Here is a 15,292-nt window from a genome sequence, read left to right as displayed (position 1 = left end):
GGCGAATTAAATGAAGACATAAGGGGCCCCGCCCATGAGGGGCCCGCCCATAAGGGGCCCCACCCATAAGGGACCCACCCATAAGGCACCTATTCCATAGAGGTATACGGTATACTACACTATACGCGAACAATGGCTTCACAAAGGGTGCATGACCATGAAACTATTGTTCGCGTATAGTATAGTATAGGGTATAGCTCTATGGAATAGGTGCCTAAGGGGCCCGCCAAATAGAGATTTTTGTCACTTTTGCTCCTCTTCTGGTAAAGCCAGTCATCAGTGTGTTTAATATCCATTGCAGTTGACCGATTCTTGCTGAAGACACTTTCTGGAATCAAAATCTCTTTTTTGTGAAGCCTGGGTGCCAATAGCATATATTTCCACCGAGAGCAACGGCAATTATTTTGTGAATCCCGCCGTTACTCTCAATTAAGCGGCCCATTCGCTTCAATTCCAAATTGTACAGCATATTTTGAACACCCAATGCAGTTAAATTGCTATTAGTCCAAATTGATTATGAAAGCAAGGTCATGCGATCTAAGGTTATTAAGATGAAGAAGAGGATAGTTGTCAACTTACAAAAGGCTGTTCAATTTTAGTAAAGTAGAAGTCGTATTCATCCTGAAAGATTGTGGTCTTTGGTCAAAACAGCAGTTACACTCAATCACCCATAGTCGCAAGGCCAAGAGTTTGAACCTTATGATGTTTGTTGAAGTAAAAGTTTTTTCTTTGCAGATTTTGGTTCCCTAGATAGGCCTATGTTATACATCTCTGGCATGTTGTGTCACGTGTTCAGAACTTATTTTAAACTTTCTGCTACACGAAATCATAAACAGCACTTTAGGCTGGTTCATTTGTGTAATCGGGAAAATGAGAGTACTTTGGCACCAGGAATAAACATCATTAGAAGAAGGGGTGTTAGGTAAACCATACGCAGGGAAGACTATGTAACTTTTATTGCAGGCTAACACTTTGTGTGCTGCAATACAAATCACATGTCTGTGGTCTGGATGCTATGCTTAACATACATCTTTATACCATTTGATAATTTCAAATCATATAATCTGAACCATACACTAAAGAAGTTGTTTTATCCCGGGATAGAATTGTTCTGTGTGCAGAGAGGGACTGTACAACGTGGGTGCGTGATGTAGTGTTGTTGGTGAAAGAACTAACCACAGAGTTGACGATTACTTAAGAAGAGGGCCTAGTTAGTTGAAGGTCCAAGGAGACTTACTGGCAACTGAATCAGGTGCATAGCTCAAAAATTTTCAAAATCTCAAAATGACCAACATTTCCAAAAATCTCAAAAAGACCAAAACCGTTCAAAATTTTCAAAATCTCAAAATCAGAAAATTTCCAAAAATCTCAAAATGACCAAAACTGTCCAAAATCTCAAAACCACAAAAATTTCCAAAAATCTCAAAAATCTCAAAAATAGCTCAAAAATCTCAAAAAGACCAAACTTGTCCAAGATCTCAAAATCACAAAAATTTCCAAAAATCTCAAAATGACCAAAACTGTCAAAAATCTCAAAATCACAAAAATTTCCAAAAATCTCAAAAAGACCAAAACCGTTCAAAATTTTAAAAATCTCAAAATCACAACTTGGTCAAATCGAAACTTGTGAAAGTGGTCAAACTGCCTTTATCTGTTTTTGTCCCTTAAAATTGACTAATCTCACCAGAGGAGTTTCCTTTCTGTCGCTGCCATGGCAAAGCTAAGCTTAGTTTCAGCGGGTATTTGGTATTTCAAATGACCAGGTAGCACCGGTGGTGGGTGGTAGATGTATCATCAAAAGGCACCAATCATTATTGTTTTTAAACAAACACCAAATCACTGAGTATGATTTCACTTAGACATGCAACTAAGGTGGAAAACCACTCTGGTTGGATCAGTCCTTCAGAGACAAATACCAAATCTGTTCAATACTTTTTCTGATGAGGATAGGATAAGCCTCACATCACCTGCTTCAAAGCAATGCCACTGATAAAACCTTATTTCTAGCTTGCAAAAAGTGACATTTCATTAACTTCTTGTCTGAAAGTCAATGGCCACTGGAATATGAGTAAAAGAAGGGCCACATAAAAACAAAGGCCAACTTGGGTCACCCCTTAAACTGGATGGTCAAATTTTAAGGAGGACCAGCCCATGGATTGTGTGCCCTTTTGGCATATGAATTCACCAGTAAGTCCCCTTTTTAGAATGAAAGTTGGTCAGAACAAAACAGAACAAAACTTTGACAGATTTCAAACGAAACGTTGACGGATTTCAAACGGAAATCATGTCTACCTCGATGTCAAGGCCTGCATATCCTGGAATCTAAGAATTGAGACAAATATGATGCGAATTGTCACCACCAGGGGGCTCACCAAAATAATGTTTCGGCAGATTTTGTCTGCAAAATCAATTTCATGCTCTGCAGTATTCAAAACATGGTACATGTACCCAGCAAATCATTTCTTTCCGATATACACATTCGCTCCTTTCAAGTCGCCCTTTACATGACCTTTACGCACTGGGCACCCTAGTTTTCAGGACTAACTATGCCCCCTGGTGGCACATTCTCTAACAAATGTGAAATAATATCCATCCAAGATGCAGCATTCAGTACAAAACAAGGACGTCTAGTTTCTTGGGAAGTAACTTTGGAACTAGTTGGGGCTATAATCACGATGAAATGGATGTACATTTTGCTAATGTTTGTAAGTTCTATTGGGTCACAGCGGGTAATAGACTTCTATGAATTTAGATTGTTTCTAACGTTTTCTCTGGATTTCTTGGCTAATGTACCAATACATCTTGAGAAAGCGTCCAGAAGCAATCTTACTATAAACTAGCCCGGGGATCTATCACAAAAGTGCATTCAAAATGATATGCAAGTTACATGTACTCTTGACAAACTGTTGTGCAAGCTGTCATGCACAACTAAATTGATAAAACTTTAAAACTCCATGCGATGAAAATAAATTTTGTGTATCATTTGTTTCCATGCATAATTCAATGTCACCATGCAATTACGGGAGCAAAATAAAATCTATTGCCGAGGAATGCTGGCCGATTCACTCTCATGCACTAGGTTTTGATTAAATAGTTGTGAACACAATGTTTCTGATGCTGATCATGCAGTGATGCTGTGGAGGTGGTGTCTGTATTGGAACCAAAATACGCAGCACCAAATCCAACATTTAAACAACAGTCAAGGCTTTGCTTAGTTACAGCAACAAGAAGCAAGGACATCCGTTCAAAACCAGACAGGCCAACATGCCAAATTTGTCAAAGGCCGATATCTGAGCCTGGACTGATCATAGCATTTTACGCTGTCTGATTTGGTGCTGTGTATATTGTGCTAGTGTCGTACTCTGCGTTTTCAACCAATTTGTTTGACTACAATAGCTATAGGTGGCAGCATCTACCTGTATGCAGCTTTCGGGACAGACACACTTTCCACCGCCCTTTTCATCACTCTGGCAGATCGAGAAGAAGTCACAGCGAACATTTTCACAGCCATCTGGAAAGAAAGAGAGAGGAAAGGGTTAATTAGGAATTAAATGTTTTAGACAAAAATATCTTGAAATACAACAATGATTATTACCAAGTTGGGAAAATGGAAGTTGTGATAAAAGTTATGGGAAGAATCTCGAACATGTTGGTTGTCATTACTTGTCTGCCATGTTGTCCTTGACCTTGAGATGACCTTGATCTTCACTGACCATGACCATGTCCTTGACCTTAAGTTTTCTTCCCCTTTCCAACAAACCATTCGACACAAGCTTTCACGAACAAACCCCAGCACTGCTAACATGAACACGAGTGAAATGGTTAAAGCACTTAAAACCATTCGGGCTAAAAGTTCAAAGCTTCCGCATACCACAATGCTGACATGCTAATTATCCTTGAAGTGGCAACCAACTATGTTAGCAGCGATGGCTAACACACCAAGTGCGCGTCAAGTGTCCTTGAACCTCGGCTGCTGTGTGGAACTTGGATGTTTCCAATAAATGTGGTGTGATATTATCATCCGTTTTAGCATGAAGTGGCCAGGGGTTAATTACCGATCTCTTAGGGTAACCAGACTGGTTACTCTAAGCAGGTCTTAACGAGCCATGGCTGGCATATTTCTTGTTTCTTCTATTTGATATCAAGTTAAGAAAGGCTAGAAAAGGCAATCATAGCATATAGCAGCAAAACACAGTAATTTGCTGAACCCGACAACCAACAGTCACTCTATTTAAAACCAAAACTTAACACACTTACAAAGAGAAATGGCCAAGAAGCAAAAAGTAATTTACCCCAGCCTTCTTTGCTGGCCTCATGCTTCCCTGATTGAAATGTTCAAACAAAATGTGAAATTCAAGACAAATTAAGATCTGAAGTAGTTCTTCATCGCGCTTGAAGGAGACCGAAGAACCTCAATCATCTGCCGCGACATGATGACATGGGATTCATGAGAAATCGTTTTGAAACTGAAGAGGTTGGTTGGGCTGTTGGAGAGGAACAGTGGAAACATCAGCGTGTGTCATCTCTAAGGTCCCTGGTTCGATTCTCGGTTGGTACTGGCACACTTATAATTACTATCTTATAATTTTAAGCTTTAGCTGAATATCTCTGGCGAATTATAAACCTCAGTCTGCTGTGGTCTTCTTTATCTTATTCTTCCAACATTTGGAACTTTTGAGATGCAGGCCAGACAGTAAGTCAGTCTTTCGGTAACAAAGTCAGCTGTCCTAGAGAGTTCTAACACAGAGTCCCAGAGCTTTGTGGTCAGGCAGGTGTGCTTTGACCAGTATTCTCCTCTATTCTACATCAGGAAACAGGTCTGGAGCCACAAAGCCCCAGAGCTTTGTGGTCAGGGAGGTGTCCACTGGCCAGTATTCCTCTCCATATTCTTCATAAGAGAGCAGGTCTGAAGCACAAGAGCTGGAGTCCGGAGCTGGAGCTTGAGCTCTCGAAAGCTCATTCATCTGTGAATGAGTTTCTTTACGTGACAGAGCCCTTTGGTCTCATAAATTTGATGGCTCTTCACCAGTCACCTTCAAGACCAAAAGCGTAACTTGTAACAAATAGCTTTATTGCCCCAATCGTTCAATAATAACATCATACCCCTGACCAGCACTTCCAATCCACCACACCAGATACTTCTATTAGCCTTTAATGGTCATCGAAGAACTAACAGGACTCCACATTAATGCATTGTCAATTTCCCTTACATGGATCTTTTCTGACGGGTGGTCACTGCTGATATTGTAGCTTGTAAAAGTAGTCATAAGAAACCTGCCTTCCCAGCCTTCTTTCTAAACAGATTTTTCAGAATTTTGAAGTGATGACAAAATTCAAATCTGAAGGATGAAAAGTCCAAATATTTTTTTCACTTGTTTTTTTTTTCTGCTCAAAACGAAGAAATATCATTAGCCCCCCAAAAAAATTTGGCTTTAAAAATTTTCAGAATTTTGAACTTATGAATAAGTTCAACAATTTTGGCGGAAAAACGTAATCTTGCATTTTGTCCTGGGATTTTTAACTTTATTAACACGACCACCCCGTTAACACGACCATTCAACCTCGGTCCCATGAGTGGTCGTGTTACCGGGGTTCCACTGTACTGTGTTGCAGAATGTCTTATTCGAAGCTGGTGTAGTCATTTTTCTCGGTGTGTATTTGTCAATTTACCACTCCTTATGATATTTCATCATCAAAAACCATAAAAAGATTGTAAACTTTAATGAGTATGCCTTTAATGTCACTCCTCTTCCAGCTTTTATGATCGTCATCCCAATTACACCATGTCATTGTTAAGGAAAGACATTTCCATTAGGCAGTAACTTTACAGAATGGCGCGACGTAAATAGACCCACCAGGGGCAAGACACTAACCTGCCAGACGTTTACAACAAGAAAGAAATAATAATGTACTGACTCCCGGAAGTATCTGTCATGTTTTAAAAGTAATCTCCTTTCTAACTTTCAATTACTGGTAATAATGTCACTTGGCTCAATTAACGCACAGTCACTGACATTCTACCGTTCAAAGGCTTTTGTGACTGGCTCCTGCCTGTGGCCTTCCTTTATATGGTCATGGAACACACCTCCCCCTTCATCAGCATCTAATTAATCAAACTACAAAAGAAGTCAGGTCTTCTGACGTTGGGCGTAATCCCACAAGAACTTGGAGGGAAATATCCATATTGATCAAAGAAATCGGCAACAAAAGACGAAGCAATGCACAATAGATGAATAGGATGATGATGGCAACAGGGGATTAGAAAAAGATAGTCTGGATAATGAGGTACGACGGGAATACTTATTTAGGAAAAACTGAAACACGATACAGAATGTTCAGTTTACGTGGAATCAATGCGAGACAACCACGATTGTAGCTGGGAATATATTGAATTGAACAAATTTATCGTGTTATATATTCTTAATCCATTTATAAGTTTGGTAAAAACGTGACGTGATTAAAGATTTGCTTAGATTGGCAAACTCCAGCTTTTCATTTGAAGAGGATTCAAAATGTTTAATTCAGAAGTGGTGGTTTTTACAAGGGAGAAATCTCATCATTCCAAATATGAAAGAAGGCTGTAAACCAGCATCCCCAGGAAAAGTTCATGAATGGTTCCCCAATGATAAGATTGGCATTATTAGCTATGAAACTAGGCCACGTCAAATCCCCGACCACACTCAGCTATCCATGCTCCTTACAAGGAAACATACAACGACCTCATCATATTTCTCACGATATCAATGCAGAAGGGATTCAGGGAAGAACGTAGTGTAGTTGACCTTTCAAAAAACACCTCAGACTGCTGGCCAATGATGAGAGAAGGTCAGCAAACACAGCAGAGAAAGCCTTCACGACCTGCTTACGTTGTTGGACGCAGATTTGTAAAGAGCAAAGGTTTTGGAAAGAAAGGGACGTCCACCAGTTAAGTCAGCACAATAGGTATTCTAGAGGAGATCCATCCTCTTGTAACAGAGCAGTATAGTGACACCCACGTAAGTCTTAGTCTACTTTCAGTCTCCGAGGGAAATAAGGCTTTCATCGGCAGTCTTAGTATATAGTGGAAGTGAAACTGGATATCGTAACTGTAGTTTACAATGTCCACTGGTTCCTATTATTGGGCTTTTGTGTTGCTCCACCGACGCGCATTTCTGCTCCTCTAGGCTTCATCAGGGTGACTGGGGTTGACTTACATCTGCCTTGTTTAAAGTTCTACTATTCCATTATCAGTCTCAACACACTTCCTTTCTTTGGTAGCCTGGTAGATGATTTTCCAGGACAGACCAAGCTGCTTTTAGCTCTCCTTCTACCAGACGGCACCAGGTCTCTTTTGGACAACCCTTTCTTTTACCATTGGCTGTCAATGGGGCTATGGTCGTCGGAAGTGAATATTGTGGCATTTGGCACAATGTCCCAGCAAACTTGAGCCTGAACCACTCGACAAGCCGTGTGTCCTCTGTTCTTTGGAGTAGGTCAGCATTGCTGACCCTGTTTGCTAAAAGATCCAGCAGATTTTCCCAAGACATTTGTTCTGGAAGGTGTGGAGGTGTTTTGTGCAGCGTAACATGTAGCTGATCACACTGACTACAGCATCCAGTGCAGCTCCATGAACAGCATACAACTTTCAGAGCATGCTTTCAAACATATAAAATCCTCATCACAAGTCATGACAGTACAAGAAACACATTAGCCACATTTTATGTCCATAAAATCACAATGTGATAGAATAATCACGGGAAACGCATCCTGATTGACCATTCCGAATGCCGTGTACCGCGTCGTCCATTTATTAATTAGGCACGCAAGTCAGTAATACAAACCCATAAAAACGCGCTCACTAAATAATGCAGGAACAACTGTCCGCGGAGGCCATCAGTGAATTATGGGTAATGGTTGTTCATGTGACGGGTGTGTACCTGGCGTCTAGTGTTGCTCGTGGTTGTATTCAGGTGGAATGTTTCATGCAGATACAAAACTGACGAGGAGACTTTGGAAAGCTTCTGACGTCTATGGGACTGTTCCTAAAGGTTCTGACGTCTATGGGACTGTTCCTAAAGGTTCTGACATCTATGGGACTGTTCCTAAAGGTTCTGACATCTATGGGACTGTTCCTAAAGGTTCTGACGTCTATGGGACTGTTCCTAAAGGTTCTGACGTCTATGGGACTGTTCCTAAAGGTTCTGACGTCTATGGGACTGTTCCTAAAGGTTCTGACGTCTATGGGACAGTTCCTAAAGGTTCTGACGTCTATGGGACTGTTCCTAAAGGTTCTGACGTCTATGGGCCTGTTCCTAAAGGTTCTGACGTCTATGGGACTGTTCCTAAAGGTTCTGACGTCTATGGGACTGTTCCTAAAGGTTCTGACGTCTATGGGACTGTTCCTAAAGGTTCTGACGTCTATGGGACTGTTCCTAAAGGTTCTGACGTCTATGGGACTGTTCCTAAAGGTTCTGACGTCTATGGGACTGTTCCTAAAGGTTCTGACGTCTATGGGACTGTTTCTAGAGGTTCTGACGTCTATGGGACTGTTTCTAAAGGTTCTGACGTCTATGGGACTGTTTCTAAAGGTTCTGACGTCTATGGGACTGTTCCTAAAGGTTCTGACGTCTATGGGACTGTTCCTAAAGGTTCTGACGTCTATGGGACTGTTCCTAAAGGTTCTGACGTCTATGGGACTGTTCCTAAAGCTTCTGACGTCTATGGGACTGTTCCTAAAGGTTCTGACGTCTATGGAACTGTTCCTAAAGGTTCTGACGTCTATGGGACTGTTCCTAAAGGTTCTGACGTCTATGGGACTGTTCCTAAAGGTTCTGACGTCTATGGGACTGTTCCTAAAGGTTCTGTTCTGTAGTTATTTTAGTTGACCCTCATTCACACGGACAAAGACTATTTCCATAAAAACAGGGATTACGTTGGGTAAAGCTACCCCCTTTGAAGAAGGAACAGAAATGTAGAAGATATCCTTTCAAGTGCCAAAAAAATGGAATTTTGTGGAACATTTGCATGGCAGGAGAACACTCCGATTGTCAATAATGAAGGAGACAATAAGGTTAGCTGGTGATGCATCTTTAAGACGGCCATGGCGTCTATTAGACGGAGACCATATCAAATATTGAAAGCATAAGAATGCAAGCACATCAATGATAAAAAGTTCATCTTGAGGATATCAGTAACCATATCTGAACTTCAGAAGCCTGGCAATAGCAGTGGTGAAATCTTTATGAGAACTGTCCCATCAAATATTTACGCTGAACAGACAAATGTGCTAGATATCCATTTAGCAGAGACAGGCCTAACCCCTTGCTGTGACAGTTGGGATGACATGCACAAGAACTCACAAGGAACGGAATATGGTAAAAAAGTGATCTCATTGCTGTAACCTGCAAACGTGTCTGCATGCAACAAAAATCTATCGCTTGCAAATGGTCATCAGAGGTGCCCGCAACAAGAATTGGTGATCACTTTTACCTGGGATCAATGTCATTCCCAGTGATACTGGTTTTACCTGCATAAAAAGATTATTCATCACAGCAACAATTGTCAAAGGTCGCAGCGATAACATTTGCTTATTTATGAAACATTTAGTCAGTAAAAAGCAAGACATTTTTAGTACATGATGCATCAATCTTATTCATTCCCAAAAAAAGGTAAATCCACAACCATTTGGTCTCATGCTAATTCAGTGGAACCTTGGAAACACGACCACTCATGGGACCGAGGTTGAATGGTCGCGTTACCGGGGCGGTCGCGTTAGTGAAGTTGAAAATCCGGGGACAAAATGCATGATTAGGTTTTTCCGCCAAAATTGTTGAACTTATTCCCGAGTTCAAATTCTGAAAAAAATTTCAAAGCCAAAATTTGTTTGGGGCTGATGATGTTTCTTCATTTTGAGCAGAAAAAAACAAGTGAAAAAAATATTTGGACTTTGAAATTTTTTCTTCCTTCAGATTTGAATTCTGAAAGGTGAGCTAAAATGCTGCTTTTGTCAAACGATGTAAGTAAAAATACAAAGATATTGAACATGGCTATATCCAGAGCAGAGAAACTTGCAGAAGCATGCCATGTAATAACATTGTACACACAATTTTAAAATGAGTTTTCAGGCAACTTGTTTTATGTTACACAAACTACAAACATATCAGTACAAGAAATTTGTGCAGACGGCAGCCATTTTATATTATTTGAAGCGCTGATTTTTGTATAGTTGTATCATGCCATACACTACCTTGACCTGAAGAAAAGAAACAAGAGGAATACGTGAAATAAATCATGAAAGGAAACAAGAAAATAATGATGTTATCAAGATAAGCTAGACACTCCTTTAAATGCAGATCTCGATTGGACAAGAAAAGATGCTCAAGCTTGGAAACATCCCTGCTCCCCCAATGAAAAAAGTCAAATGCCTCAAAACCTTCCTCTTATGACTTTCTGCAAACAACATAAACCTTTGAAATGTACAGGGAGCATTCGTGTATCCAAACGGCATCAAATTTCATTAAAAACCAAGACTTTCAGTTGTAAAAGCTGTGTGACAACTAGGCCCGCCTCAAGCTCAACTTGCCAGTAACCTGAATATAGATCTAAAGAAAAGAAGTAGGCTGTCAAGAGTCATCTTTCCAAATCTTGCATATGAATCTCGGTTGGACAAAGAAAAGATGCTTGGAAACATCCCTTAAAAAAGCCAGGGCATCATCACCATCTATTTGTTTTGGTGCTGAACCAATGATAGCCTTATCCTGACTCTGTCGCTGCTATTCTTGACCAAACTGATTGTGAAACTGGAGGCGATCACCAAATGATCATCATTCATCACATTGGTCAGTGCCTGCACACGGCTATCATGGCTTATTCAACAAGAGATAGAGGGGTCACTGATTTAGAGAAAGGTGTCACTTTTAATGAGAAAACCAGGCAGTACTTTGACCATCTACCATTTATTTAGGAACTGCAACCAAAAGATAGTCATATCCCTAGACCACCGTCCATTTCTGATTGCCTAGCTGACTGCAATTTACAAATGATCATCCTTCGTCACCGTAGGCGCATGGCTATTGGGGCTTATTTCACGCTGTGTTTGGTGATGATAGTTAGATCCGCGACTTAGAACGCTGGGATTGGATGATTAAGCTGTGCAGTAATAAGAGTTGGGTCACGATAAAACGTGGATTTGGACAGAGGTGATCAGAAAGTGCTCCCTTTGGGACGCAGTTGAGGAAGAACGACTTTGTGATAATTAGTAGGCATATGAATTGCCTGAGATAAGGAGAATGAATAGTTATGTGACACTGCAATAAAAGGACAGAAGGTGAAATCTGTGTTGTTTTCTTGAAAGTATTTATTGAGAATAGGTGTTACGAGGTAAATATAGTTGACAAAGTGAGCTATATTTGAATGAACTTTTACTAAAGAACACACTCATGGTAACCAGAGCCCAGCTGCTCTATTCCCATTAGCAGTAACAGGAGTGTTAACATCCTAAGTCCTGATTGATGATCATGGGTCAACTGGTTCACAAACAAAGCCGTTTTTTATTATAAAGTGAAATTGAACTTACTGCATAGTCCCTGATGCTTGACTTGAGTATTTGAACGCTTCACACAGTTCTCGGCCTTGAGCTTACACTCGTTGTTGTAGGAGATGCCATCCGTACCACAAACCTGGAAGCGACGAATGAGGAGCAATATGGCACATTGATGATCATATATCATTTCATGCTAAATTCCAGGCAGTCTGTAACAGCCACCTGTTCCTCCTCAAACAGTGACCCTCTGACAGGCTTGACCAAAATACAGGAACTCTTGAGGGGCAACTGCCTGATTGAAAAGCAGCAGATTTTGTCTTTAATGTGAGGCAAAGACTCTGGGTAATCCTTGCTCCAAGTGCCCTCAGACTAGCATCATGGTTCTCTAGGTACTGTCGAGAAACAACTGCAATGTAGAGGACAGCCTCGGGCTAGACCTCTCAACCTAGCCACTCGCACCATACTATTATCAAATCTCAGGATATACATTGTTTTCATCTCTGGCTCAATGATGTCTTTCACAGGATGATTTCTCATGTCTAAAGGTGCCATTACTTACTGGGCTCATGTCCTCCATGCATGTCGGGCACTCACACGCTGGCTCACCACTCTTCACGATACACTTTGCACCATATTCACAATTGTGGTTACTGCATGGACTGTCTCTACCTGAAAACAATCAAAGGGAGGGATGAGAAGACCATCTCCTTGCAATTAATACCTTAGGGAGAGAGAGAGCTATGTCAAGAAGATTTTACAAAGTGTGCGATTGTCCTCCAAAGAAAAGTCTATCCTGACACAAATGCAGCAATTGGAAAATGCTCACTGATAGGTATCTTTCAAATGAGACCATCTCAAATGAGATGGTTTGGGTGAGTTCCTCAAGTGACCTGGCTGCAAACACGATCAAAGATCTGGTTGTTTCTGGGAGGTGGGCATTGGATTTTTCTTGCTCGCTATTTGTTTCAGCTGAAATCAAGGACAGTTTGATGCTTGAACAGACAGAGAAATCTTAGGCTGTGTATCAATTGACTGTTCGTTTGTGGTGTTTCTCTTTGTTCTACCTTCGCTTGTGATCCTGTGAGGCAACACACACAAAATAATCTTTGCTTGGCTTACTGGACGTCGCCACTGTATCGGGGAACATGCTACGGAGACACAGGTCCACAAGCTCACAAGGCAACAGCCTTAGGATACCCAGCCTAAGACTGCTTACCACATGGACCCATAAACTTGATGGTGATTGTTTTCTTGCTCTGGCAAGCAGCCCGCTTCAATTCGCACTCATTGTCATACGTCTCCTCATTGCTTCCGCAAACCTGACGGAGGATGGGCTCGCAGGGTGGAGGACATGCACACTTCGCTCGTCCCTGGCGGTCGATCCGACACTCCTCCCAAGGTCCACATGAGACACTTTCGCAAGGATGGTCACCACCTATTAGTAGCAAAGGAAAAAATAAGTAATATTGGAAGCGATTGCTTAAAAGTAGATACCATGATATCTTTTAAAGATGACAGGGGTACTCAAGAAAAGTATAATACGCAGAGGTGTGTGTGTGTACATTACCCCATTTTCTTCTTCTGAAACACCTTTCAGATGTATCAAGGTATCCATTTTTACAGTGGGGTTAATGGGTAAAACAAACACTAGAGCGAAAAATTAAAATCAAAAGATCTGAAAAATCACATCGCATTATCACAATTTTCACAATGTAATCAAAATAAATCACATCTCACAGAGACTTTTCGCGGTGTTACACTCTCAAATAAATAACTGTGTCTCAACCATAGTAAATTAATCTATAATATCAATTCATGCCACAAGAGAGGCCAATGAACTTTGAAAAAGGATTGACTCACATATGCAAATTAACTCGGTTACAAAAATGCAAATCTGACTTGTGCTTAGCATATTTTGGGGGGGGGGGATATTTCATTTGCAAATTTTACCTTCATGCATCTGTTTTAACAATAAGTGCATGATATAAAACTGTACACAGAGTGGGAACTGAGTGTCTAGTGATTTGGTGTCACTTTCAGATGCCTACATGTAGTGTGCTCATGAATATGCATGAGTAGTGTATTTGAATATACAAATTGGATCAAAAGGTGTGTGACTTGATGCATTTAGGAGGGTGATAAAAGATAATCAGGGCAAGATTATAAATATGCATAAATTACAACTGATGAGAAGTTCAAAGGGATTTAAAAGTAGGGGGTAGCAAAAACTACAAAAGGAATTGATGAAGAAGTAACAAGGCACCTTAAACAGTTGCACATTTTGAGATGTATCCAAATTCTAAGATAAAGGTCAAGCCTTGAAGGTCAATATGTGAATTGGTGTGTCAAGGTCATGTGTTTTTCTTCTTCAGCATTTGCCCCTGGAGGCATGCCTTCTTAGGTGAATGAGTGTTTAATGGCCTGGCGACCCCATCTTCTGCTAGTCCATCACAAGCTACTCATGTTTCTCACTTGGTGGGGTCATTTGCTTTTCAGGCAAAGATATACCAGGTATAATGATGAGCCTTGGTTTTACATCTCATTCAAAGGATGATCTGTTTGTTTCAAATTTGATGAAGTACGTGTGAAATGTTTGTTTGATTCAAGGCAACGAAAACGGAAATGTTAACTGAAACCAAGAACATTTATCATGAGAGAAATAAGGAGGCGTCAGGCTTTGAGATTCCGTCTGGAAGGGGTGCGGCCAATTTGGGGAAATAAATTTGTAAATACCAGATGGTAAATTGTCATAAATGTTCAGCTTGAGAAATGTATCGATGATAGTGACGGCTAAGGAACAGCTATCTAGCTAATCATAACATCACTATGACATCAATCCTAAGAAGTAAGGTGCAGTGCTGTGCATTCTATGGACAACATAACAGAACATAACTAGGTCAAGGTTACTCAACAAAGATCAAGGTCATAGAGGGCATGCAGGTCAAATTAGTTCAACGTCAACATAATCAATAGTTAGAGGTAACTGAACCAAATTCTTAAGTTTACCCAAGAAGCTGTGGAAACCTATTCATGACAACCACGAACCATATGAAAGAACAAAGTATGAAATTCAGAATACAGGGAGAATAGATTTTGCAATTCTTTTGAAAATATTCATTTGTCTTCTTTTTGTCTTTGATGTATGTTTTATGTTGCGAGGGGAAAGGATATCAACTACCATTCTAATATGGAACAGGACACTGATCTACTCTAATTTCACAATTTCATACATTCACACTATATCACCAGTCCATCCACCACTCAACTCAATCATAAAGTGACTGGACTAAACTCTCACTGACTGATCAAAAACAGACTGGACTATACAAGACTAACACAAAGCATGACAAGAGACAGGACATACTAGAAGGGGAAGAATCATAGGATACATAACTTTATCAGCTTTATGTAAAAAATATCAATCTCTCTGAGTATTCCGCTCATCACATAGAAGTTCACTTTTCGCGTGATTCAAGTTTCACATGATAATTCACGTGAATGACCTATTTAAAGTGAATTTCATGAAAAATGGTCATGTACGCAAAAAATACATTGAATGGCTATTCAAGGGATCAAAGAACAAGTATTCTAAAGGCAAAAACTGTCATGAAAGATAATAACGAAATATGATTCGTGATATGAGAAAAGTGAACTTCCATCAAATGCCAGTCTCACTATACTTGTTACTTCAGCCTTATAATTTATTTACCTTTAACAATCAACTCAAATTTTAACATTATAATTAGCATAGGTATGGTAAACTGTAGTCCT

At 40.3% G+C, this 15,292-nt stretch overlaps 1 protein-coding gene across 20 annotated transcripts in view; it reads right to left on the bottom strand.

Moving 5' to 3' along the window:
- The window catches only part of LOC135496773 (agrin-like), a 149,911-nt gene that overhangs the window by 37,658 nt on the left and 96,961 nt on the right, over positions 1 to 15,292 (bottom strand). For 18 of the 20 annotated variants that reach the window (XR_010448719.1, XM_064786284.1, XM_064786266.1 and 15 more), the window contains 5 exons: positions 12,738 to 12,956; positions 12,081 to 12,190; positions 11,555 to 11,657; positions 3,417 to 3,511; positions 580 to 621 (listed from right to left, as the gene is read on the bottom strand). Coding sequence is in view for 19 of the 20 variants with exons in the window: in XM_064786284.1 (XP_064642354.1) it covers positions 580 to 621; positions 3,417 to 3,511; positions 11,555 to 11,657; positions 12,081 to 12,190; positions 12,738 to 12,956 (569 nt within the window). In the remaining variant the exon portion in view is untranslated. Of the gene's footprint in view, positions 1 to 579; positions 622 to 2,292; positions 2,323 to 3,416; positions 3,512 to 11,554; positions 11,658 to 12,080; positions 12,191 to 12,737; positions 12,957 to 15,292 lie in introns of all 20 variants that reach the window. The other 2 variants (XM_064786270.1, XM_064786273.1) reach the window with 2 other exon arrangements.

Source organism: Lineus longissimus, chromosome 12 (genome assembly GCF_910592395.1).
Source record: "Lineus longissimus chromosome 12, tnLinLong1.2, whole genome shotgun sequence".
NCBI classification, from domain to species: Eukaryota; Metazoa; Nemertea; class Pilidiophora; order Heteronemertea; family Lineidae; genus Lineus; species Lineus longissimus.
Note: the sequence above shows the minus strand (reverse complement) of the source record. Positions and strands in the feature narration are given on the sequence as shown.